The 27,327-nt window shown below is 42.6% G+C and overlaps 1 protein-coding gene across 3 annotated transcripts in view; it reads left to right on the forward strand.

Moving 5' to 3' along the window:
- Positions 1 to 27,327, forward strand: part of uba6 (ubiquitin like modifier activating enzyme 6) — a 455,635-nt gene that overhangs the window by 160,152 nt on the left and 268,156 nt on the right. For all 3 annotated transcript variants that reach the window (XM_063069103.1, XM_063069102.1, XM_063069104.1), the window contains one exon: positions 23,605 to 23,728. In XM_063069103.1, coding sequence (XP_062925173.1) covers positions 23,605 to 23,728 — 124 coding nt within the window. The remainder of the gene's footprint in view (positions 1 to 23,604; positions 23,729 to 27,327) is intronic.

Below are 27,327 nucleotides of genomic sequence, written 5' to 3' on the forward strand. Positions count from 1 at the left end.
ACACCAAGACCTTTCACTCTGGGGTTAGCATTGTCATATGGGGTGTATGTACATCCTCTAAAACACTCGTTGTTTCTACATTTAGCTCCCCATCTTCCCCCAGTGACATTGTAGCTATACTAATGAGGGGAGCGGGGGTCTATGTTTCTGACTCCCATCACCGTTGTACCAAACATGTCCAGGACAGAGGGCTTGGACCAATTAAAATAACAGTTCATCTCTGTTCCATTAAAGGGCACGGGTAAAAGGGACACACCCATTTCTACATGTGCCAGGACAGCCTTACAAACCCAGCAACTTCAGACATTGGTCTTGTTTGCACAATCGTAAGTCATTCGTAGGAAAGTGTTCGTGGCAGTTACATCTGTGAGAGAAAGGGCAAGAGATAATCTGACCGTTGTCATTAGGATTCTCAGCGGTTTTATTTTACGTCACCAGGTACTTCCTAAAGGCTTTTCTTTTTTTCTCTTACCTTGATAGCTGTATTGGTAACCAGTAGTACCTGAAATGGTCCGTCAAATCAAGGTCCCAAACAATTCCTTTTTTTTTAACTGTCCGCACCACAGTGTAGTCTACAGGCTCGATATCGTCGCTGGGCTTCCTTTACCTTTTTAGGCCAATATAGTAGTTCAGAATAGTGTCATGCAGGTTATGTACATCCATCTAGTGGCACATCTAATAGCAAAGTCCATCCCATTATGATTTAATGTCTGGACAAGCCAATGGTTCTATTTGCAGTGGCTTGAATAGTCATCAGAACCAAAAGCAGCACCTGTTACAACTTTCATCTAGTTTCCTCACACATTTTGCTAAGTTCATTTTTAGTTGTTCTGTCCATCCTTTCCCCTTGGCCTGTTGACTGAGGATGGTAGCTACATGTTGATCCACCTATAAGGCTTTGCAAACTTCTTTAATTACCTTATCAGTGAAATGGGTACCATTGTCGCTAGATAGTTTCCAAGGGATTCCAGATCGAGGGGATATTTCCTTTAACAAGCATTTCACGGGGTTATGTCCTTTAACAAACATTTCACAGGATGAATTCCTTTAACAAGCATTTCGTGGGATTAATTCCTTTAACAAACATTTCACAGGATGAATTCCTTTAGCAAGCATTTCACGGGATTAATTCCTTTCACGAACATTTCACGGGATTAATTCCTTTCATGAGCATTTCACGGGATGAATTCCTTTAACAAGCATTCCGCAGGATTAATTCCTTTCATGGGCATTTTGTGGGATTAATTCCTTTAACAAACATTTTACTCATGCAACTGAACCATATGCTTTACAAGGAAATGCCCCAACCCATTGTGAGAACACACCAGTAATAACTAATACATACTGATACCCTCACACTCAGGCAATTCAATAAAGTCCGTCTGTAAGCATACAAAATGGCCATCTGATGTGGGGTTCGAGCCCCTGTTACGTTTACCAGTTTTCCCAGAGTCTGGAAGGCATATATCAGGCATTGCCAACAGATTTGGTTTGCAACTTGAGATACTCCAGAGACAAACTTGGTATGTCTTATTTGATCAATCGTTCCCCTCTTGTGAACTTGTGAACACATTGGGCAGTCCACAGTACCAATTTACCTGGGGCGTTCATCGGAGGTGAAGCCACATGAAGCTTACAACTCAGCTTTTCCCACTTTACCAATCAATCAAAGTAAGAGCATAAGACATGGTCGATGGGGCAGTGGACCAAAATGGTGAGTGAGTGTAAGTCAGTATAAGCATTGGCATTCTGTCCTTTAGCAAGTATACAAGCCCTAGTAAGCGCAAAGAGCTCGCTTGTTATGCTGAAGTAAACATAAGAAGAGCCGCTGCCTGCACAGCAGGGGTAATTGCACATCCTTCACATGGTTTTCCCATATGGTATCGGAAAGGCATTAACAATAGGAATGTCAGTAAGGTCCACACAGGATTTATTACACCTTGTGTTACAAGTCTCGCAGCAGTGTGTATTGCCGTCTTTCTCCACCGGGAGAAGAGTGGCACAACACAGTAATTCTAATATTCAGGTTTATTCATAACTCAGTTTCATGCTTAGTTTTCCTGATAGGAGTAAGGTGTTGCATGGCAGCGAGTCAATAACGTTTCCACTGAATGTGGGACATGAACACAAGAAAGATGACTAAGAGTCAATGACTACATTTACTAAACAACAAGGAAAGAAATTGCCACGACTAGAAGACTGGTTAGTTAGCTCTAACTGAAAAAAATTGTTTCCCTGTGGTCCTGAGTCAAAACGACCTGAACTAACTCATTTTTATGATGAATGAAAGTATGAAAATTTTCTATGTTTCTATGAGCTCCTTACTATAGCCTGGGAGGCCCAAAGCTGGGGTGGATATTACTGACTCTTTTGTATGTTCAAATGCCTCCTCAGCTTCTGGGGTCCAGCATAATGGATCTGGTTGATTGAGAAGAAGTATATTCTGGAGAGGCCGAACAATAGTGGCATTATCTAATATCCACTGTCTGTAGTACCCAGTCATCCCTAGGAAATGTTTCATTTACCATTGAGTCACTGGGGGCTTTGACTATTAACCAATGACCTTTCATTCTGGGATACAGTATGTCCTAGATAAGTAACTTCTGGTTGTACAATCTGTAGTTTCTCCTTTAATACTTTATGACCTGTATTAGCTAGTTTATGTGAAGGTAAGAGGAAGTCCTGCTCATAGGTTTGCTTGCTTGGGGAGGTCAACAGGAGGTCATCCACTATTTGAGTAGAGCCCCCCCCCCCCCCCACCGCCCCTCCCGGAAGCTCCTTACCTTGTTCCATTTGCAATTTACATGACAAAACACTGATTGAAACAAAATATTTTCCAGGGAGTCTCAAACTCAAAGTCACTGTCAGAAGTCTCAATCAAGGTAAGACCATAAGACATGGAGCAGAATTAGTCCATTCAGCCCGTCGAGTCTGCCCAAGTGGTTGATCCCGGATCTCACTCAATGCCATATACCTGCCCTTCCACCATATCCTTTAATGCCCTGACCAATCAGGAAATGATCAACTTCAGCCTTAAATATACCCATGGACTTGGCCTCCACAGCAGACTGTGGCAGAGCTTTCCACGGATTCACCATTCTCTGGCTAAAATAAAATCCTTCTTACCTTTGTTCTAAAAGATCGCCCCTCAATTTTGAGTCTGTGCCCTCCAGTTCTGTCTATCCCCACCATAGGAAACGTCCTCTCTACATCCACCTGATTTAGTTGGTAGATTATCTTTTATGTTCGATAAAAGAATGCAGTCTTGTTAGTAAAGCTACTTACTTCAGAATATTCCAATCTTTCCAAAATATTTAATTTCAAATGCCAATGAGCAATTTCCCTAACTGTCCATTTCCCTCAGAAACGTGGGCATCTCATACCCAGAATACAGATGCACAAATTTCTATCTTCTTAACCAAGATTTCACGTGGCCTGTGTGGAATTAATTAATTAATCAATCAATTAATTCTCTAAAATTAATTACATGGATAACAAATTTTAAAAAACTCAACCCCAAAAAAGAGACGAAAATCCATGCTTCCTTCAGAACCTTCCCAAGTAACTGCAAAACTTCAAAAACCAGTTATTTCTCACAATGAAACGCTTTCACACATTTTACAAACGTGGGAGGGTGAGGAGCCAGAGGTTGTAGTACATATAGGTACCAATGATATAGGTAGGAAAAGGGAAGAGGTCATGAAAGGAGAATATAGGGAGTTGAGAAGAAGGACCGCAAAGGTAGTAAAGGTAGATTACTGCCTGTGCCACAGGACAGTGAGAGTAGGAATGGAATGAGGTGGAGGATAAGTGTGTGGCTGAGGGATTGGAGCAGGGGGCAGGGATTCAAGTTTCTGGATCATTGGGACCTCTTTAGGGGCAGGTGTGACCTGTACAGAAAGGACGGGTTGTACTTGAATCCTAGGGGGACCAATATCCTGGCGGGGAGATTTGCGAAGGCTGCTGGGGAGACTTTAAACTAGAATAGTTGGGGGGTGGGAATCAAATTGTAGAGACCAGGAGAGAGGAGGTTAGTTCACAAATAGAGAAAGCTAGTTGACAGTGTGTGAGGGAGGATAGGCAGGTGACAGAGAAGGGGAGCGTTCAGACCGAAGATGTAGGGGAGAAGGAAGAAAAAGATAATAAAGTTGTTTGCATCATTAGGGATAAACAGAGAGTGAGAGGTGGAGATGCATCTTAAATGCATCTATTTTAATGCTAGGAGCATTGTAAGAAAGGTGGACGAGCTTAGAGCTTGGATTGATACCTGGAAATATGATGTTGTAGCTATTAGTGAAACATGGTTGCAGGAGGGGTGTGATTGGCAACTAAATATTCCTGAATTTCGTTGCTTCAGGTGTGATAGAATCGGAGGGGCAAGAGGGGGAGGTGTTGCATTGCTTGTCAGAGAAAATATTACAGCGGTGCTTTGGCAGGATAGATTAGAGGGCTTGTCTAGGGAGGCTATTTTGGTGGCATTGAGGAATGGGAAAGGTGGAGTAACGCTTATAGGAGTGTATCATAGACCACCTAATGGGGAGTGAGAATTGGAGGAGCAAATTTGTAAGGAGATAGCAGGTATTCGTAGTAAGCACAAGGCTGTGATTGTGGGAGATTTTAATTTTCCACACGTAGACTGGGAAGCCCATTCTGTAAAAGGGCTGGGTGGTTTGGAGTTTGTAAAATGTGTGCAGGATAGTTTTTTGCAGCAGTATATCGAGGTACCAACTAGAGAAGGGGCAGTGTTGGATCTCCTGTTAGGGAATGAGATAGGGCAGATGATGGAGGTAGGTGTTGGGGAGCACTTCGGGTCCAGTGATCACAATGCCATTAGGTTCAATATAATTATGGAGAAGGATAGGTCTGGGCCCAGGGTTGAGATTCTTGATTGGAGAAAGGCTAACTTTGAGAAGATGCAAAAGGATTTAGAAGGAGTGGATTGGGACAGTTTGTTTTATGGAAAGGATGTAATAGAGAAATGGAGGTCATTTAAAGGTGAAAATTTGAGGGTACAGAATCCTTATGTTCCTGTTAGGTTGAAAGGAAAGGTTAAAAGTTTGACAGAGCCATGGCTTTCAAGGGATATTGGAAACTTGGTTCGGAAAAAGAGAGAGATCTACAATAAATATAGGCAGCTTGGAGTAAATGAGGTGCTCGAGGAATATAAAGAATGTAAATAGAATCTTAAGAAAGAAATTAGAAAAGCTAAAAGAAGATATGAGGTTGCTTTGGCAAGTAAGGTGAAAATAAATCCCAAGGGTTTCCACTGTTATATTAATAGCAAAAGGATAGTGAGGGATAAAATTGGTCCCTTAGAAAATCAGAGTGGACAGCTATGTGTGGAGCCAAAATAGATGGGGGAGATTTTGAACAATTTTTTTTCTTCAGTATTCACTAAGGAGAAGGATATTGAATTGTGTAAGGTAAGGGAAACAAGTAGGGTAGTTATGGAAACTATGATGATTAAAGAAGAGGAAGTACTGGCGCTTTTAAGGAATATAAAAGTGGATAAGTCTCCAGATCCTGACAGGATATTTCCTAGGACCTTGAGGGAAGTTAGTGTAGAAATAGCAGGGGCTCTGACAGAAATATTTGAAATGTCATTAGAAACGGGGATGGTACTGGAGGATTGACGTACTGCTCGTGTTGTTCTATTGTTTAAAAAGGGTTCTAAGAGTAAACCTACCAATTATCGGCCTGTAAGTTTGACGTCAGTTGTGGGTAAATTAATGAAAGGTATTCTTAGAGATGGTATATATAATTATCTGGCTAGACAGAGTTTGATTAGGAACAGTCAACATGGATTTGTGCGTGGAAGGTTAGAGCACTTCGATGGCATAAAGATACTGTACTGCTACCAATGGCCTGGTGAAGGAAGCCATTGAAATAAAACCAGAGGAAAAGAATTTTAACAAAACAAAGATCTCGCTCTTAAGTAAGAACTGGAATTCAATTTTAAACAAGGTGTGAGAACGAAGACCTGATTGGATGAGGACTAACTAATCAGGAGGGACAGACTATGGGTGTATAAATACCACTGAACTAGACATGTCCAGGCATCATCCCTGAAGAAGATAGCCAAGTTTGTTATCGAAATGTTGGTTATAATCGATATATGTACCCAGTTGTAAATTTATTCGGCTCCATCTTGAGTACTAGCCTACAAAGTACTTAGGAATTCTTCAAAGTGCGGTGTCTCAGAAAGGCAGGGTCCATTGTTGAGGATCTCCAGCACCCAGGGCATGCCCTTTTCTCACTGTTACCATCAAGTGTAAAAAGATTTGTTTGTTTTATTGACTGCACAAAAGCATTTGATAAAGTGAAGCAAAATAAGTTATTTGAAATATTACAGAAAACACTAGATCTAGATTCGAAAGACCTCCACCTAATCAGAAATTTGTACAGGGAACAGATATCACATACAAACTGCCGCTGTAAGAATAGATGGAGAAGTGAGTCAGTTTACAAAAATCAAGAGAGGTGTTAGACAAGGGAGTGTTTTCTCCCCTGATTTATTTAAAGTGTACAGTGAAACAATATTACAAAAAATAAGAGACATCTTGGGAATCAAAATTGGTGGTGAAAACATTAATAATTTCGGATATGCAGATGACTGTGTTAATTGCAAGTATGGAGGAAGAACTACAAAACTTAATTGATATAATTGTTGAAGAAAGTGCGAAAATGGGTCTATCTATCAATTGCAAAAAGACAGAATATATGGTGATATCCAAAAAGAAGGAGAATCCTAACTGCAGGCTGAGAATAAATAGGGAAGACATAAAACAAGTACAGAACTTTTGCTACTTAGGAAGCTGGGTGACATCAGATGGCAGGTGCGACTTGGACATCAAAAGAAGAATACGGATAGCAAAAGACACCTTTACAAGAATGAAGAGTATACTGACCAATATTAAACGAGGAATGACAATCCGCTTCAGAGTACTGAAATGATATGTTTATCCAGTTAGTTATATGGCTCAGAATGTTGGACAATATCTAGTAACATGAGGAAACGAATTGTAGCAGCAGAGATGTGGTTTTTGAGGAGGATGCAAAGAATATCATGGACGAAACGAATATCTAACGAGGATGTCATGAACAGAGCAAACGCAAAAAGAGAAATAATGTATGAGATCACGAAAAGGCAACGTAACTTCATAGGACATGTGATTAGGAAAGAGGAATTAGAATGCATGGTAATTATGGGAAAGATTGAAGGGAAGAAAACAAGAGGAAGACAAAGACACATGATGATGGAGACAGCAGCCAGAGAACTGGAAATGAATACCAATGAATTGATCCACTTGACCCGAAACAGGAGTGTGTGGGCCATGGCAGTCAAAGTTCAAACTGGGCATGTCACCTGATGATGATGATGATGATGGCTATCGGATAGGAGGTACAGAAGCCTGAAGGCACACACTCAATGGTTCAGGAACAGCTTCTTCCCCTCTGCCATCCGATTCCTAAATGGAAATTGAACCCTTGGACACTGCCTCACTTTTTTCATACGTATTTTTTCTGTTTTTGCCCAATTTTTAATCTATTCAATATATGTATATTGTAATTGATTTACTTATTATTTTTCTTCTATATTATGTATTGAATTGAACTGCTGCTGCTAAGTTAACAAATTTCACAGCACATACCCGTGATAATAAACCTGATTCTGATTCTAGCTTGAAGCCCAAGAAGAGTTTATTTGTCAAATACACCAGGAAAACACTAGATCCTTTTTTCAAAATCATAACCTATTCAATTTTTCCTTATAACTCAGGTATTCCAGTCCCAGCACCATCCTTGTAAATTTTCTTTGTACTCTTTTAACCTTATTTACATCTTTCCTTTAGATAAGTGACTAAACCAGCACACTACACATTAGGCTTCACCAACGTCTTACACAACTTCAAATTAGTCAGTACTTTGATATATGAAGGCCAATGTGCCAAAAGCTTTCTTTACAACCATATCTACCTGTGCTGCTGCTTTCGATAAATTATGGATCTGTATTCCCAGATCCCATGGTTTTACAGCACTCCTCAGTCCTCAGTGCCCTATCGTTTACTGTGTAAAACCTACTCTGATTGGACATACTGAAGTGCAACACCTTGCATTTACCTACATTAAATTCCGACTTCTATTTTTCAGCCCGTTTTTCCATCTGATCCAGATCCTGCTGCAAGCTCTCATAGTCGTCCTCACTGTCATTACACCCCCAATCTTGGTGTCATCCGCAAATTTGCTGATCCAGTTTTCCACATTGTCATTCAGGTCATTAATATAGATGACAAGCAGCAATGGACCAGCACTGATCCCTGCACCACTCATAGTCATAGACCTGCAGTCAGAGAGGCAACTATCTACTACCACTTTCTGGTTTCTCCCACAAAGCCAATGTCTAATCCAGTTTACAACTTCATCTTCAATGCCAAGAGACTGAATCTTCCTGACCAACCTTCCAAGTGGGACCTTGTCAAATGCCTTGCTAAAATCCATGTAGACAGGATTCACGGCCTTGTCTTCATCAACTTTCTTGGTAACTTCCTTGAAAACTATAGAATTGGTTAGACGTGAACCACCACGCACAGAGCTTTGCTGACCATCCCTAATCAGTCCAAATAGAGACTGGTGGGAAGAAATTAAAAGGAGAGAGTTTTTTCTTAAGAGGCACGACAGCATAGGCATGTGAATGTCAGCGAGTTAGACCAGTGAAAGAATTTAAAAAGAGGACAACTTTATAGAGTGGGTGACAGAGTAGAGTGAGTCAGAGTAGGAGGGTTTTGGCTCAATGGGGCATCGGCAATAACGGGCTGAGGCGAGGTAAGCTACTTGTGAAGAATAGGAAGTATGTCTGTGAAGCCGGTGTTCTGTACTGGGTCTCAGATGTGGGATGTCCGGGAGACTCCCAGCCTCTACATCTCCGCAGAAGGCCATATCTGCGCCAGGTGTGTTGAGCTGCAGCTCCTTAGGGACTGGGTTAGGGAACTGGAGATGCAGCTTAATGAACTTCATCTGGTCAGGGAAAGTGAGGAGGTGATAGAGAGGAACTATAGGCAAGTAGTCACACTGGGGCTTCGGGAGACAGATATGTGGGTGACAGGCAGGAGAGGGAAGGGCAAGAGTCAGATACTGGAGACTACCCTTGTGGCTGTTCCCCTTAACAAAAGGATGATGAGAGGCATTGGTTGTGTGGATAGTCAGAGGCTTTTCCCCAGGGCTGAAATGGCTATCACGAGAGGACACAATTTTAAGGTGCTTGGAAGTAGTAGAGAGGAGATGTCAGGGGTAAGTTTTTTACGCAGAGAGTGGTGAGTGTGTGGAATGGGCTGCCAGCGATGGTGGTGGAGGAGGATACGATAGGGTCTTTCAAGAAACTCCTGGATAAGTACATGGAGTTTATAAAAATAGAGGGCTATGGAAACCCAAGGTAATTTCTAAAGTAAGTATGTGTTCGGCACAACATTGTGGGCCAAAGGGCCTGTATTGTGCTGTGTATTTTCTTTGTTTCTGTGTGTAGCCCCCCCCGGCCACCCTCAGGGTCGCTTGGCTCGCTGTCGTCTAGGGAAACAGCCTCGGCCCCGCCAAACTGGATAATTCGTTTGTGTGGATGCTGTGTGATGTACCCCACCCCGCCCAAATAACAGACAATACAGCAGATGCAATTAAATGATTTACAGTTTATAGATATTACTGGAACTATATAATTAAGAGAGAACAAAATATAAAAGGAAAATAAAAGGCACCACACTTATCAAAGTTCAATCTCTTCGTGCACAAAAACCGTTGGAGCTCAAGGACCTTCTTCTTCATCCTGCGACCCCTTGGACCACTTCGACCGGCCGCCTGGGACCAACAACGGTGGTCGACCAGACGCTCCACACGAGTCCGTCTCCGTCTCCTTGCCGAACGCCCTCCTCGGGGTCTGACCCCGTTAGCGGACTCACAGCACATCGTCCATCCTCTGTCTCGCTCTCCTGCCTTCTGCCCCAAAACCCCGCGCATACAGTATCTTCAAATACACCAAAACCAGAACAACTATCCCAATTGGTTAATAGCACTCTCTTATCACACTCTAAACCAAAACAAGCTGCTCGCACAAACTTTCTCAGCGTTTAACACAATAAAGCCGCATTCTCCAGATTAACATAACAAAGATGCCATTTTAATTAGCTTCCGCAGTAACATAAAAGTCGAAACCCCCTTGCATGTGTTTCCAAATACTATCCAAATACTCATGTATCCCGTCCCTTAGAATACCTTCCAATAACTTTCCCACTACTAATGTCAAGCGCACTGTTTATAATTGCCTGGTTTATTTTTAGAGCCTTTCTTAAACAGTGAAACAACATTAGCTATCCTCCAATCCTCCAGTACCTCACTTGGCACTAAGGGTGATTTAAATGTCTCTGCTACAACCCCTGCAATTTCTCTACTTGCCTGTTAGAGGGTCTAAGGGAACACCTTGTCAGGCCCTGGGGATTTATCCACCCCAATTTGCCTCAAGACAGCAGACACCTTCTCCCCTAATCTGTATAGGTTACATGACGTCGCTGCTGCTTAGGCTTACTTCTACAGACCCTGTGTGCATCTCCTATGTAAATAAAGATGAAAAAAAGCCATTGAAGTTCATTCCCCATCTATTTTGACTCCAAACTTATATTACACCTGAAACCTCTACAGATGTGCCGTGGAGACCATTCTGACAGGCTGCATCACTGGTATGTAGGGAGATGGGTTGTTTATTAGTCAGCTCCATCTTGGGTACTAGCCTCCGTAGTATCCAGGACATTCTCAAGGGATGGTGCCTCAGAAAGGCGGCATCCATTATTAAGGACCCCCATCACCCAGTGCATGCCCTCTTCCCATTTTTACCCTCTGGAAGGAATACAGAAGCCTGAAGGCATGCACTCAACAATTCAGAACCAGCTTCTTCTCCTGTGCCATCCAATTCTGAATGGACATTGAACCTGTAAACACCACCTTACTTTTAAAAAAAAATTGTTTTTATTAATTTAACTGTTTGATGTATCTGTATATGCTTACTGTATCTGATTTATTTGTTTAATATCATATATTGCATTGTACTGCTGCCACGAAGTTAACAAATTTCACAATATATGGTGTGATATTAAACCTGATTCTGATACCACAGGACCAATTTTGTCGCTTGCAATCCTTTTGCCCTCAGCATGCCTGTAGAATCTCTTAGGACTCTCCTTCACCTTGTCTGGTAGGGCAATCTCATGTCTTCTAGCGCTCTTGGTTTCTTTCTCAGTTCCACCCATAACCATAGAAACGTAGCAAACCTACCGCACAATACAGGCCCTTCAGCCCACAATGCTGTGCCGAACATGTACGTACTTAGAAATTACCTAAGGTTACTTATAGCCCTCTAGCCCTCACTAGACGAGTTCTCCAGTCTGTTCTGACTGAGCACTGCCGTTAAAATTCCCCTGACGAGTAATGCTGCCCATCCCCCTTTAATCCCTCCTGCTCTGTCGTGTCTAAAAATAATAGAACTCTGGAATATTGAGCTGCCAGTCCTGTGAGTGCCATTAGTGAAAGTAAGTTGAACCAATGGCCAATTGCATGTGTTGAACCATGCATGACCTGAGCTCATCTGCCTTTCCTGCAATACTTTTGCATTGAAATGTATGCAGCTGAGAACATTAGTTGCACCAAGTTCAACCTTTTGATTCCTGACTTGGATTCCCATTCCCTTGCAACTCTAGTTCAAACACCCTCTTCCCCTCCCCCCACCTTAAGTCTCAGGTTGATGGAGCGAGGCTGTTTAAGTGGTTCGCTATGGACTAGATGGACCAAAAGGCTTGCTTCTGTGCTGTACTTTACTACAGCTCCATGAGTGGGACTCTGAACAGGAGCAAGGTTTAGAAAAATGTAGTAGCCTGCATAAGCAAGTTTAGTAATTGGGCATAGTAAAGGAAGGCAATGGACTCAGTTATTTACTTCAATGCATGAGAATTGGCTGGTATACCAGATGAACCTGGAACAAGGATTATCTCTGGAGACAAAACAGAAACATGGCTCAGAAAGGGGTAATTGATTGGAAGAGCTTAATGTTACAGAATAAGGATGCTTTGAACATGACAGAGGTATCGATCATTGAGGAAAGGGGGTGCTGTCATTTTGATAAGGAAGGAATTACCAAAGTACGAGACGACGTCCTTAAAGATCATCCAGTGGGACTACCTGAGAAAAACTCAGAAACAAGAACAGAAGTTTAATCTAGTGGGGCTGTATTGTAGGCACACTGCCTTGTCCCGCCCCTCATAATCAGTGTGAACTTGAGCAAGTGTGTGGAGAGATTGCTCAGAGTTATAAGAATAGTAGAATTGTATTAGTAGGAGATTTTAATTTCCCTGTTACTGACTGGGTGACATGGAGTGTTAAGAGGTTGGATGGGATGGGAGGAAACTGGGGCACCTGGAGGAAACTCATGCGGTCACAGGTACTGTAAAGCTTTGCTCTAACTGCTACGCTACTGTGCCACCCCAATCCTTATATAAGGAAGGACTTGCTGACGTTGGATAAAGTTCAGGGGAGGTTCACGAGAATGATTTTGGGATGAAAAGGTTTTCATATGAACAGCGACTGAAGGCTTTGGGCCTGTACGCTGCAATTTAGAAAAATGGGGGGGGGGGAATCTCATCGAAACTTATCAAATGTTGAAAGGCCTAGATAGAGTGGATGTGAAGAGCATGTTTTGTTGGGGAAGTCTAGGACAAGAGAATTCAGTCTCATAATAGAGTGACGTCCATTTAGAACTGAGATGAGAAAGAGTTTCTTTAGACAGTAGGTGCTGAGTCTGAATTCATTGCCAAAGGCAGCAATTGAAGCCAGGTCTCTGGGTGCATTTAACTAGAGGTTAATAGGTTCTTGATTAGTCATGTGCAAAAGGTTATAAGGATGAGGCAGGAGAATAGGGTTGAAAGGGAAATGGATCAGCCATGATGAAATGGTGGAGCAATCTCAATGGGTTGAATGGCCTAATTCTACTCCTATGTCTTTTGCTGTAACTATATGCAATATTCCAAGTGCAGTCTCAACCAGTTTTGTACATCGCAACTCCTAAATTCAGTGCCCTGACCGATGAAGGCTAACATGCCGAATGATTTCCTCACCACCCTGTCTAATTGTATCTCTGCCTTCAATGAACTATGTCCTTGTGCTCTTGGTCTTTCTGTTCCACAGTATTCCCCAGACCCCAAGCATTCAATGTATATGCCTTACCCTGGTTGAATTCACCAAATACAACACCTTGCGTGTATCTTGAAAACCATTTTCCAGTCTTCAGCCCGCTAGCCAAAGGTTTCAGGTGAGAGGTGAAAGATTTAATATGCTGATCAAGATCTGCCCTGTAATTTTTGATAACTTTCTTGACTGTCTCGGATACCACCTATTTGCTAGATTGCTAACTGTGCCTCGTGCATCCAGATAGGAAGTGTTTATATAAATAAGTAACAACAAAGCATAGAGGAAGATTGAAATATTGAGGCGAATGCCGAGGCGCCGACTAACTGCCTCTTGCTCACTGTTGCGATGGACGCTCATTTAATGCTATCTGTGTGTGATAGCTTGTCACTCGCTGCTTCTGAGGGAAGGCCTCTGTGTTTGAGTGGTGTCTGTGTCTGTCTGTCTGTTTCTCTCTCTCTCCCCCTCTCCCCCTCTCCCCTACCCCTCTCTCTCTCTCTCCCTTCCTTCCTTCCTTCCTTCCTTCCTCCCTTCCTTCCTTCCTCCCTTCCTCCCTCCCTCCTCTCCCCCCCCCCCCGCTTCTCCCTCTCCCTCTCCTGTTGGAGGATGTTACCAAAGTTCTGTGATTCATGGATTGGATTGGACTGGATTCTTCCAGTTTGGTGTTTTTTTATCTCCTCCTTCGTAATGTGTATGCTATCGAGACACCATCACTCTTTACGTCATTCCTTTAGTTTCCAGCATTTTCTTCACAGTGCCATCCCTGGAATTAGGCATACCAGGCACCCAGCAATCTCTGTGTAAATCCATGCCCTCTAGTATTAGATGTTTCAATCCTGGATAAAGGTAATGGCTGTCTATTTGATTTGTGCCTGTCAGATTCTTCAGCCCACATTATTGTGATGACCCTATAGCTTACAAGGCAGCATGATAGTGCAGTGGTTAGCATAAGGCTTTTCAGTACAGGCGATATGGATTCAATTCCTGCTGCTGCCTGTAAGGAGTTTGTACTTTCTCTGCTTAACTGCACGGGTTTCCTCTGGGTGCTCTGTTTCCTCTCACAGTCCAAAGAAGTACTGGTTGGCAGGTTAATTGTTTGTTGCCCCATGATTAGGCTGGGATTAAATTAGGGGATTGTTGGACAGTGCAGCTCGAAGAGCTGGAAGGGCCTACTTTGCACTGTATCTCAATAAATTAAAAAAGATCAATCTAACACTTCCCTGCCACTTAGCCCTCCACTTTGCTTTCATTCATGTGCCTATCTAAGAGTCTTTTCAATATCCCTAAAGTACCTGTCTCTACCACCACCCCTGCCAAACCTACCTCTGATATACATCCAACTTTCCTCCAAATACTTCAAGTTCAAGTTTAGTTGACATTCAACTGTACACATGAATGCAGCCAAATGAAATAACGTTCCTCAGGGCCAATGTGCAAAACACAGTATCAACAGTCACACACAGAACACAGCACATATAGTTTTGGTAGCAGAAAAACATACAGTCACAAAAAAACTAATGTAGCCCAAGTCTTTCAGTGTTATATTTTGTAACTCTGAAATATAAAAACAAGGGAGCTGGGAATGTGAGTTTAACTTCGTTTTTACTTTAAGCGAGGCATACACGTATGGCATGGTGGTGTAATGATGCTTGCCATTTATGTATCTTTGCATATAACCCATAATGCATTATGTAAACAATGAAGAATATAACAGCAACTATATAGACATCTTCAGCATAATAAATTTTCAATTGTCCCATTCAATCTAAAGATTTAATAATAGTGGATGCTTTACTCTTATGGGAGTATGTCTTTCCTGACAAGGAGGGTCATTCTGCTTTTCAGGTGAGACTCATTGCTGTGAAACAATCTCAAGTTCTGGGGCCTCCTCTGTGGTGGTTCTAGGAGATGGCTGTGGCACTGCAGGAAGTGGTTCTGACAGCTCTGGACCCCTTTTCTCTGTAACAATTGACTGCTCTCCTCAATTGATCAAAGTGCCGTCTCCAGATAATGTCAGACGCAATCTCCACTGTGTAGGAGGGTAGTCCGGTTCTGTTCTTACTCTTCCTGACTAATCATTTTTTTGTACCCTCTGTAGTCCCTCACCATGACCAGGATTGAAACGTCAAACCTCCTTGTTTGAGGAGACTTCAACTTGTCATAGTTGCTTGTCCTGTATACTCTTCCTGAGATTTGGTTTGAAGAGATCCAAGCATGAATGACACAGGAACAGCATAGCTGGTGAGCTGTTACGTCAGTGTGCAGCATTGCAATAGGCAAGGGAAAATTGGCCAGCTTCTGATTCAGCATTTGGGTAGTATGTTCTGCTGACATTGCTTGCAGTACATTTTTTTAGACTATGGACAAACCTTTTCCTAAGCCATTTGTAGCTAGGTGGTACGGTGCAGATGTAATGTGTCTTATTCCATTCATTTTCGGGAATGACTGAAGCTGTACTGCAACAAACCATGGTCCATTGTCACTGACTGAGTGTTCTGGAACACTAGTCCTTTAAAAGAGGCTTCTCAACACGTCAACAGTGTGCGAAGCTGTAGTGGAGACTGTTGGGAACACTTCTGGCTACTTCCTAGCTGTATCCACTGCTACCAAGAAATTTGTGCCCATGAATGGGTCTGGCAAATTCTCCATGAATGTTCTCCCTGGGCAATGCAGGCCATTCACATGGATGGCGAGGCGCTGATCTTGGCATCTTCTGGACATGTTGTGTGATGAGAGAGCATGTTGAGCTGCTCAGTCTGCTGATCTGTTCCAGGCCACCAGAAAAAGCTTTGAGCCGATGCTTTTATTTTGAGCACTCCTGGATGACTTCCCAATACTCGTAGGTGTAGCTCCTCCCAACACTTTAGCTCTCAGCTTGGATGCTACAATAACTTTCAATCCCCACACAAGACAACCTCCGTCAAGGGCAAGTTCATCCCGGTGCTGGTACTTTAGGTATTTGCTTTTCCAAGGTTAAATGGGATAATGCATCACCATTTCCAGGATTAGTCATCCTCTTGACTTTGATCTTATAAATGAGTCCTCTAAGAAACAGAGTGCCACCTCCTTTGACCTTGGTGCATCCACTACTACTTGAATTCTCTCAGCACATAATATCCTTGTGCGTTGCTGTTGCTGTTGCTGTTGCAACCACTGTGAGTGATGCTTGGTTTAAAAAATTCACACTAGTTGTGTTGTGCTCTTAGTCCATAATCTTCTAACCTTTTTAATATTCTTGAGTTTTGGAGATGTTCCTTGTCATCCGTACTGGTAACAACGATGTCATTCAGGTAAAACTGTGTGTGCGGATAGCTTTTCAGCACCTTGTGCATAGTTTTCTGCCAGAGTGCAGATGCAGATGCTATTCCAAAAATAAGCCTGTTATAATGATAAACTCCTTGTGGGTGTTTCATCTCCATCTGCACATAGGCATCAGCTAAGTCCACTTTGCTAAAGTGGTTTCCTCCAGAAGGGTTTGCAAAGATATCCTCTATCCTGGACACAGGACATTGATCTACTTTCAGTACTGGGTTGATAATGACCTTAAAATTACTACAGATCATGACAGACCTATTATTCTTGGCTACTGAGACCACTGGCATTGCCCATGGGCTGCACTTAAACTTGGAAAGAATTCATTCAGCCATTCATTCAGTATTCTAGCTCAATGGTTACTATATCACAGATGGCATAATGAACCTTGTAAAAATTGGGTGTGGCATTTTCATTAGCACTATTTTACCCATGATATATTTGAGTTTTCCAATGCCATCCTTGAACACTGCTGTGGCATTATCCAGCACCTTTCTTAATTCACATTCGGTTGCCACGTGCTAGCGAGGGCAAAAATAGTAGGATCAGGCAGATGAATGCATGGCTGAGAGACTGGTACAGGGGGCAGGGTTTCAGATTCTTGGATCATTGGATCTCTTCTGGGGGAAGTATGACTTGTTCAAAATGGACAGGTTTAATAGAGCTGTTAGGGAGGGTTTAAACTAATTTGGCAGGGGGATGGGAACCGGAATGATAGAGTGGAGGAAGGGGAAAACAGAAATAAATCTAAGATAATGAGCAGTAAAGATGTCAGGAAAGACAGGCCGCTGATGGGGCAAAATTGTAGCCGTTGGGATGAGTTGCAATGCATTAAAGTTACAGTGCAATCAAAGCAAAAAGTACCAAATACTGGTTTGAAAGTGCTATACTTAAATACACGCAGTATAAGGAATAAGGTGGATGATCTTGTCATACAGCTACAGATTAGCAGGTATGATATTGTGGCCGTCGCTAAGATGTGGCTAAAGGATGCATGTCTCTGGGAGCTGAACGTCCAAGGATACGCAGTGTATCGGAAGGATAGGAAGGTAGGCAGAGGGGGAGGCGTGGCTTTATTGGTGAGAAATGATATCAAATCATTAGAAAGAGGTGACATAGGATCGGAAGGTGCAGAATCTTTATGGGTTGAGCTAAGAAATTGCAGATGTAAATGGACCCTGGTGGCAGTTATATACAGGCCTCTAAACAGCTGCAGAGGTGTGGACTACAAATTACAACAGGAAATAGTAAAGGCTTGTCAGAAGGGCAGTATTATGATAATTGTGGGGAATTTTAACATGTGAGTGGATCGGGAAAATCAGGTCAGCATTGGATCTCAAGAGAGAGAATTTGTAGAATGTCTGCGAGATGGCTTTTTAGAACAGCTTGTTGTTGAGCCCACTAGGGGATTGGCTGTACTGGATTGGGTATTGTGTAATGAACCGGAGGTGATTAGAGAAATTCAGGTGAAGGAACCCTTAGGAGGCAGTGATCATAACATGATTGAGTTCACTGTGAAATTTGAAAAAGTGAAGCTGAATTCCGATGTGTCGGTATTTCAGTGGAGTAAAGGAAATTACAGTGGCATGAGAGAGGAACTGGCCAAAGTTGACTGGAAAGGGACACTGGCGGGAAAGACGGCAGAGTAGCAGTGGCTGGAGTTTATACAAGAAGTGACAGTGCAAGACAGGTCGTAAACACAAAATAATCTGCAGATGCTGTGATCAAAGTAACACTTTCAGTACGCTGGATGAACTCAGCAGCTCGGGCAGCATCAGTCAGAGAAACGATGAGTCGACGTTTTGGGCCGGAACCCTTCGTCAGGACTGAAGATTGAAAGATGGGGAGGGATTTGAAGAATGCTTGTAGCTTCAGTTGAAAGACCAGTAATTTGAAAGACAAAGGGGTGGGGGAGGGGAAGCATTGACATCATATCCCTGAAAACAATGGGTGGTAGAAGAAGGAGGCGGAACCATGAGGGAGCTGGGGGAGGGGGTAGAGTGAAATAGGAATAGAGGAAGGGAGGGGGAGGGAATTACCAGAAGTAGGAGAATTCTATGTTCATACCAAGGGGCTGGAGACTACCTAGACGGTGTATGAGGTGTTGCTCCTTTAACCTGAGATTAGCCTCATCATGGCAGTAGAGGAGGCCATGTATGGACATACCTGATTGGGAATGGGAAGCAGAGTTGAAGTGGGTGGCTACCGGGAGATCCTGTCTGTTGTGGCAGATGGAGTGGAGGTGCTTGACGAAGCGGTCCCCCAAACTGCGTTGGGTTTCACTGATGTAGGGGAGGCCGCACCGGGAGCACCGGATGCAATAGGGATCGGTCCCTCTGCAACTCCCTTATCCACACGTCCATCCCCACTGATCTCCCACCGGGCACTTATCCCTGTAAGCGTAAGTGCTACACCTGTCCCTACACCTCCTCTCTTGCAACCATTCAGGGCCCAAACAGTCCTTCCAGGTGAGACAACACTTCACTTATGAGTCTGTTGGGATCACCTATTGCATCCGGTGCTCCCGGTGTGGCCTCCTCTACATCGGTGAAACCCGACGCAGATTGGGGAACTGCTTGGGAGGAACTGTTGGAGCCTGTGATTTCCTGTTTGGAGGTCATTTGGGTGTTCCAGCGGCTCTGCAGTCTTCAAAAAGATTCCGGGAGACAGAATACATGAACCTCAAGGCGGGCTGTGGGATGAGGCATGAGCCAATGTTTGACTCTTTTTCACCAGTTGAAGCTTCCATTGTTCACCAATTAAAGTGATGAGGGAGATTGAAGAATTGAAGCGAATGCAGAAGTTTGGAGATCCTTTGACGTTTCAGCACTCTGCAGAGGCAGCGTGTGCAATCTTCATGGTGGGCAGGCTACGGGACAGGGTGTGAGCGGATGTTTGATTCCATTTGGTTGATTAAAGCTTCCATTGTTTGCTGATTAAAGCCATGAAGGAGATTGAAACATCGAGGCAAATGCGGAAGGTGAGCATCTGCTGTCTGCCTTTTGATCGCTCAGAATTGCTCTGTTATGCTACAAGAAAGGGTAGAGCCTCTGCTGTGCTTGGAGACTGTTGCTCAGGTTTTCTGCATCTTGGAGGTGGTCTTATAGTTTTTTTTTGTAGTCTGTTGTTTTTGCCCGATCTTTCTCATTTTTTTTGTGTGGAGGGGTGAGATTTGGGGGTCAATGTTTCTGGTCCGTTTTAGTTCGCTTATTTTGTGTGGGAAGGGCTGATTTTGGGTTGATGATCATGCTGCCTTTCTTTTCTTTCTTTGTTTCATGGCTACCCAGAGAAGAAGAATTTCGGAGTTATATATAATCTGCAATATATTACATAAGCAACAAAGAATGCTTCATCAAACAATATATTTACAATATTACTCAAACATTAAGTACACAACACTGATTGTTATGGCCTGTAGAATGATGGTGTGTGGAATATTGTCCTGGAGCCACTTTTCTGCAAGATCAAACATGCAGCAGTTATCATCATGTACTAGTCACCGTACAGTGCAGCTTATCTTCCATCAAGCAAGCACTGCAGGGCAGCACGTAACCTAGCACAAACTCCAGCAGCTCCTCCAATGGCCAGCTGCAACAGGCATGAGAGTCTGGTCTGTGTGACAACCGAGATCACACAACTTGTTGTCTCACCAAGGAGCCAATGAACCTGTTTTGCAGTATTCTATATTACCAATGTCCACCAGTTATGCCCCTTATATTTGCCATTTTCACCCTGGGTAATCCTCTCTGGTTGTTCACTCTATCTTTGCCTCTTGTACACCTCTATCAAGTCACCTTTATCCTCCTTCACTCCAAAGAGAAAAGCCCAAACTCATTCAATCTATCTTCATATTTTGATTTTTTTGCTTCCTAACACATCCTTCCTTCTTGTCCAAATTTACTATCTCTCTCCACAACCTCTACATGTCAGTTATAGACCTGCCCAAGGATAGCTGTTCCCAATTAGCTCGCTCTTTAGTTCCTGCCTAATTCTGTCATACCCTGCTGTAATTTAATACTGTTGCAAGTTCATACTTATCTTTATTTATAGCTATCTCAAAGCTTAAGGAGTTGTGGTCACTTTTCACTAACTTTTCACTGAGACTTTTGTTACTTGACCAGGCTCATTTGCCAGCGCCAGGTCCAGTATGGCCCCTACTCTCATTAGATTATCTGCATACTTGATTTAAGAAACCTTTCCGAATGTATTTAACAAATTCTGTGCTTTCTAAAAGTCTTGCACTTAGAAGGTTGCAATTCATGTTAGGGAAGCTGATGTTACCCATGACAAGTCTATTCCTCCAGGATCCAGTGGCTACTGGGGGGTTTTGTTGTAAGCCTAGCAGAATGATTACACCTTCTCTTTTCTTTGAGTTCAGTGTATAAGCTCTCCATTATGTTCTCTCTGAGTGCAGTTATGACATTTCCCCTGATAATACTGCAGCTACCCTCCTCCCCACGCACATCTTAACCATCCTTTATCTGTTATGAAGTATCGAGGTCCTGAAACATTAAGCAGCCATTTATATTTCCCTGTCAAAAAGTCTCTGTAATGGCCATAACAGCACAGAGCATGGAACTAAGTTCATCAACCTTACTCCTAATACTCCTGTAATTAAACAATGTGAATCCATCATGTCTTGCTGTTGCTGGTTCATCCTTACAGACTGACTGGTCATGACATTCACCTTTCTTTTAATCCTTTTATATTCTGATCTGGTAATCAGGTTTGAATTCTTCTGCCAAGCTATTTTAAACCTCCTGAGTAGCTGTAGCAAAACATCCAGCTAGGATTTTGGATGTTCTGCAGTTAAAGCAATGCAATGCAATGTTGGCATCATTTCTAGAGGAATAGAGTATAGGAGTAGGGATGTGATGTTGAGGCTCTATAAGGCGCTGGTGAGACCTCACTTGGAGTACTGTGGGCAGTTTTGGTCTCCTTATTTAAGAAAGGATGTGCTGACGTTGGAGAGGGTACAGAGAAGATTCACTAGAATGATTCCGGGAATGAGAGGGTTAATATATGAGGAATGTTTGTCCGCTCTTGGACTGTATTCCTTGGAGTTTAGAAGAATGAGGGGAGACCTCATAGAAACATTTTGAATGTTGAAAGGCATGGACAGAGTGGATGTGGCAAAGTTGTTCCCCATGATGAGGGAGTCTAGTACGAGAGGGCATGACTTAAGGATTGAAGGGCGCCCATTCAGAACAGAAATGCGAAGAAATTTTTTTAGTCAGAGGGTGGTGAATCTATGGAATTTGTTGCCACGGGCAGCAGTGGAGGCCAAGTCATTGGGTGTATTTAAGGCAGAGATTGATAGGTATCTGAGTAGCCAGGGCATCAAAGGTTATGGTGAGAGGGCAGGGGAGTGGGACTAAATGAGAGGATGGATCAGCTCATGATAAAATGGCAGAGCAGACTCGATGGGCCGAATGGCTGATTTCTGCTCCTTTCTCTTATGGTCTTATGGTCTAATATGGAACCTATCCCTCACGTGTTGGCGCGTGGCCAAGTGGTTGAGGCATCGGTCTAGTGATCTGAAGGTCGCTAGTTCGAGCCTCAGCTGAGGCAGCGTGTTGTGTCCTTGAGCAAGGTACTTAACCACACATTGCTCTGTGCCAACACTGGTGCCAAGCTGTATGGGTCCTAATGCCCTTCCCTTGGACAACATGGAGAGGGGAGACTTGCAGCATGGGCAACTGCCGGCTTCCGTACAACCTTGCCCAGGCCTGCGCCCTGGAAACCTTCCAAGGTGCAAATCCATGGCCTCATGAGACTAACGGATGCCTATATATATATATATATATATATCCCTCTCGTACAGGTCATCCCTGCTTCAGTGGATAAAAGAACCTGGAATCCTGCTTCCAGCACCAGTTCTCCTCAGCTTCCTCAGAAGGCAGTGGAGGCCAATTCTCTGGATGCTTTCAAGAAGGAGCTAGATAGGTATCTTATGGATAGGGGAATCAAGGGTTATGGGGACAAGGCAGGAACCGGGTATTGATAGTAGATGATCAGCCATGATCTCAGAATGGTGGTGCAGGCTCGAAGGGCCGAATGGTCTACTTCTGCACCTATTGTCTATTGTCTATTGCCATTTATCAGTTCTCTATTCCTGCCCAGCATGTGGCACTGGGAATCATCCAGAAATTTCTACCTTTGAAGTCCTTCTTGTTGGTGTCAGTAAGTTCCATGACCATTGGCTGTACACTATCCCTCTTGAGAATGTTCTCCAAGACTCCTTCAACCACCTGGGAGGCAACGTACCATCCTGATATCTCTTTGGTGCCACAGAATCCCCTGTCTGTCCCCCTATCAAGTCTTTTATTCGATATTGCTTTGCCTGACTTTACCCTCAACTGGGTGGATGGAGTCCCTATAATGATATCATGACCTCTACATTTGAGGATTACTCTAGTTCTTAAGAAAATATGAGAGGCTTTCTTGTATATCAGGTAGCTAATGAAGGTAAGATTTAGTTAAATTAATACTTGTATCTTTTGTCAGTTTTCATGTTTGAGAGTTTTTGGGAGTTGAAGCAAAATAGGGGTAACTTCAAGCTGATGCTGCAGCTGATCATAATCAGGCATATGTAAATATTTGATTAAATGCAAGAATCTGAGCAATTATTGGGCATTATTTTCTGTGCAGCCACTGAGATTAACCATGAACTCTTTTTTATATAACAGGTCTTATTTAGAAAACTAGAAGTAAGAAAATTTTACAAATGATGTTGCATTAAAAATGTTTTAATAGACTGGTATATAAAACTTTGCTCTGTTATTTAACAATGGCTTTAACCTATTTCAGAATCATGGAGAGTGTACTGAGATGTGTGTGTGCGTGTGTGTTTTAGCACAAATAAATTTTATCACAGTAATTTCTATTGTGTTTTGTGTGGGTAGAGTCAATTATGCTTTTCAGATACCAGTTTCTTGAATTTTATTTATCAATATTGCTTATATGTTGTAAATTAATTCACAACTATGCGAACCCCTTGGAGAGCGAGGCTGTCAAATTACAAACTGAAATTGACATAACTGGATACACTTCTAAATGCCTTTGATCTATTCACAGTCCAATCCTGGAATTGTAACATGCATGGACAATCATAACCATGGGTTGGAAACAGGACAATTTGTAACATTTCGGGAAATCAACGGGATGACAGAGTTAAATGAATCAGTTCAGCAAGTAACAGGTGTGATCTTTCGTTTCAGTGATATCAATTTAAATATTTAAGTAGGAAATCAAGATTAAACAACTTTTGATGCCAGCTGTTTCATTCCTCCCTCTTGTCCTCCTTTTATCTATTTTAATATAACTGCAACCTTGTTTATCAGGTTTACTATTCTCTTCTTAAAACAACGTTCAGCAGCTCTTTCAGGATTGAGCTGCTTTAGACACCCTTACTGTCTCTGTTCCTTGATGCCTTGATAGCTTTCGGTTGGAAAATTTTGACATCTGAATCAATTGTTAGCATTTAGTCACAAAAGCAAAACATGCCAGTGATGCTCTGCAGAGCATGCAGTATCTCTAGATAGAGGTGAAGCTGATAACCTTTCATGAGCATTTTGAAAGATTACACTTATTTAAGTAGACAGAGAGAAAGGAGAAGCAGGAGGGGTAAGAAATAAAGGAAAGCTTGTAATGGAATGACAAGGTAGAACAAATTGTAAAAGTTATGAAGTAGTTGTTAACTACAAAATTACAAGTCAGATCAGATCTTTAAAGAGTTATAATATGAGGGTGGCTAGGGAGAGAATAGGTTCCCTTAGAAATCTGCAGGGTCTGCTGTTTCCTAATTGAATGTATGGGATCAGTAAATGAATGTTTACTGAGGAGAAAATCATGGTTGCTTGAGATAAGGGAAAGAAGTGGAAATGTTTAGGAGAACATGAACATGATCAGGGAGGAGGTATTTGTAGCTTACAACACATTAAGATGGATAAATTTCCAGGGCCTGATCAAGTACACTCTCAGGCCATTGTGGAGGCTATAGATGAATTTGTTGAGCCCCTTGTGGAGCAGTTTGCCTTATAGTTAGCCATTGGTGAAATTTCCAGAGTGGAAGGTGGCTAATGTTGTTCCATTTTTTTAAGAAGAGAATCAAGGACAAGCCAAGGAGCTTCAGACCAATGAGCCTGACATCATTGGGGAAGTTATCTGAGGGAATGGAAAACAATGCTGTACGGTATTTGGTTAAACTTAGCCAGCATGGTTTTGTGCAGAGGAACCGTGTTTGATTAATCTTTTAGAGTACTTTGAAACAGTAACCAAAAGGGTAGATGAGGGTAAGGCAGTGAATATTATGTATTTAGACCCCTGACAAGGTCCTGCGCATGGCCTGTCTGAAAAGTTAAGTCCCATGGACTCCAAGTAAAGCTAATGAAAAGGCTTGGATATAGGGGGCAGAAGGTGTTGGTGAAAGGGTTTTTTTTGGAATGGAGATGACTGGTTTACCACAGGGGCTGGTGTTGGGACTCTTGTTACTGGGATGTAAGTGCACAGGCTTAATCAACGTTGTAAATGACATGAAATAAGGAAGTGTGGTTGATTGTGAAGAAACACAGAATACAAGCAGATCAGTTCAGGAAGTGGGCCAAGGAGTGGAAATTGGATTTTGTGACAAGGGAAGTGTTATGGAATACAATTTGGAAAGTCAGACCAGAGTAGATCTTTTACTAATATTAGAACAAAGCACATAACATGTTACAGACCCTTTGACCTACGATGTTGTCCCTACCTTTTAACCTACTGTAAGATTGATCTAACCCCTCCTACATAACCCTCCATTTTTCTATCATCCATTGTGCCTATATGAGTTTCTTAAATGACTCTAAAGTATCTGCCTCTACCAAATCGCTGGCAGGGCATTCCACGCACCCACCACTCTCTGTGTAAGGAACTTGCCTCTGACATGGCCCTTGTACTTTACTCCATTCACCTTAAAATTATGCCCTATTTGTATTAGCAAATTCTTCATGGGAAAAAGTTGCTGGCTATTCACCCTATTTATCACCCTTATCATCTTGTACATCTCCATCAAGTCACCCCTCATCCTTCTTTGCTACAAAGAGAAAAGCCCTAGCTCGCTCAACCTAACTTCATAAGACATGTCCTTTAGTCCAGGCAGCATCCTCTGCACCTATTTTAAAACTTCCCCACCATTCCTATAAAGAGCTGACTAGAACTGAACACACTATTCCAAATGTAATCTCACCAGGGTTTGCAGACTGCAATATTGCCTCACAGCTTTGGAACTCAATCCTCCAACTAATGAAGGCCGACACGCACACCATATACCTTCTTAATAACCCTATCAACCCACATGGCAACTTTGAGGAATCGATGGATGTGGACCCCATGAACTTCCACACTGCTAAGAATCCTGCCATTAGCCCTGTGTTCTGCCTTCAAATTTGACCTTCCAAAATGAATCACATCAAACTTTTTCCAGATTGAATTCCGTCTGCTACTTCTCAGCCTAGGTCTGCATCCTGTCGGTGGTCAGTGTCTCATTGCAACCTACAACAAACATTCACACTATCCACAATTCCACCAACCTTCATTTCTTCTGCAAACTTACTAGCCCACTCTTCCACTTACTAATCCTAGTCATTTATAAAAATCGCAAAGAGCTGAGGTCTCAGAGCAGATCCCTGCAAAACATCACTTGTTACTGATCTCCAGGCGGAATATTCTTTGGCCATAAGACCAAACAACTTAGCAGAATTAGACAATTTGGCTAGTCAAACCTATCAAGCTCTACCTTAAATATACCCAACCACCTGGCTACCACAGCTGTTTGTGGTAATAAATTCTACAAATTCACCACCCTCTGGCTAAAAGATATGCTCTCTGCATCTCTGTTTTAAATGGATGCCACTCTATCCTGAGGCTGTGCCCTCATGTCCCAGACTTCCCCACCATGGGAAACATCCTTTCCACATCTACTCTGTCTAGGCCTTTCAACATAAAAAAGGGTTTCAATATGATCCCCCCCTCACCCTTCTAAATTCCAGCGAGTACAGACCTAGAGCTATCAAACGTTCCTTGTATGATAACCCTTTCATTCCCAGAATCATCATTTTCTGAATCCTCTCCAATGCCAGCACATCTTTTCTTAGATAAGGAGCCCAAAATTGTTCGCAATACTCAAGGTGAGGCCTCACCACTGCCTTATAAAACCTCAGCATCGCATCCTTGCTCTTGAAATGAATGTCTTCTTCAGCACTGACTCTACCTGCAAATTAACCCTTACGGTGTTCTGTACAAGGACTCCCAAATCCCTTTGCATCTCAGATTTTTGGATTTTCTCCCCGTTTAGAAAATAGTCCGCACATTTATTTCTACTACCAAAGTGCGTAACCTTGCATTTTCCAACATGGTATTTCATTTGCTACTCTCTTACCCATTCTCCTAATCTGTCTAAGTCTTTCTGTAGCTCTTTGTTTCCTCAACACTACTTTCCCCTCCACCAATCTTCATATCATCTGCAAACCTGGTAACAAAGACATCTATTCCATCATCCAAATCATTTATATACAGCATTAAAAGAAGCGGTCCCAACACCGACCCCTGCGTAACACTATTAGTAACTGGCAGCCAACCAGAAAAGGATCCTTTTATTCCCACTCACTGCCGCCTACCAATCAGCCAATGCTCTAACCATGCCAGTAACTTTCCTGTAATGCCATAAGCTCTTAACTTTGTAAGCAACCTCATGGTGTAGCACCTTGTCAAAGGCCTTCTGAAAGTCCAAATATACAACATGCATTGCATCACCCTTATCTATCC

The sequence above is a fragment of the Mobula hypostoma genome, chromosome 16, assembly GCF_963921235.1.
Source record: "Mobula hypostoma chromosome 16, sMobHyp1.1, whole genome shotgun sequence".
NCBI lineage: Eukaryota > Metazoa > Chordata > Chondrichthyes > Myliobatiformes > Myliobatidae > Mobula > Mobula hypostoma.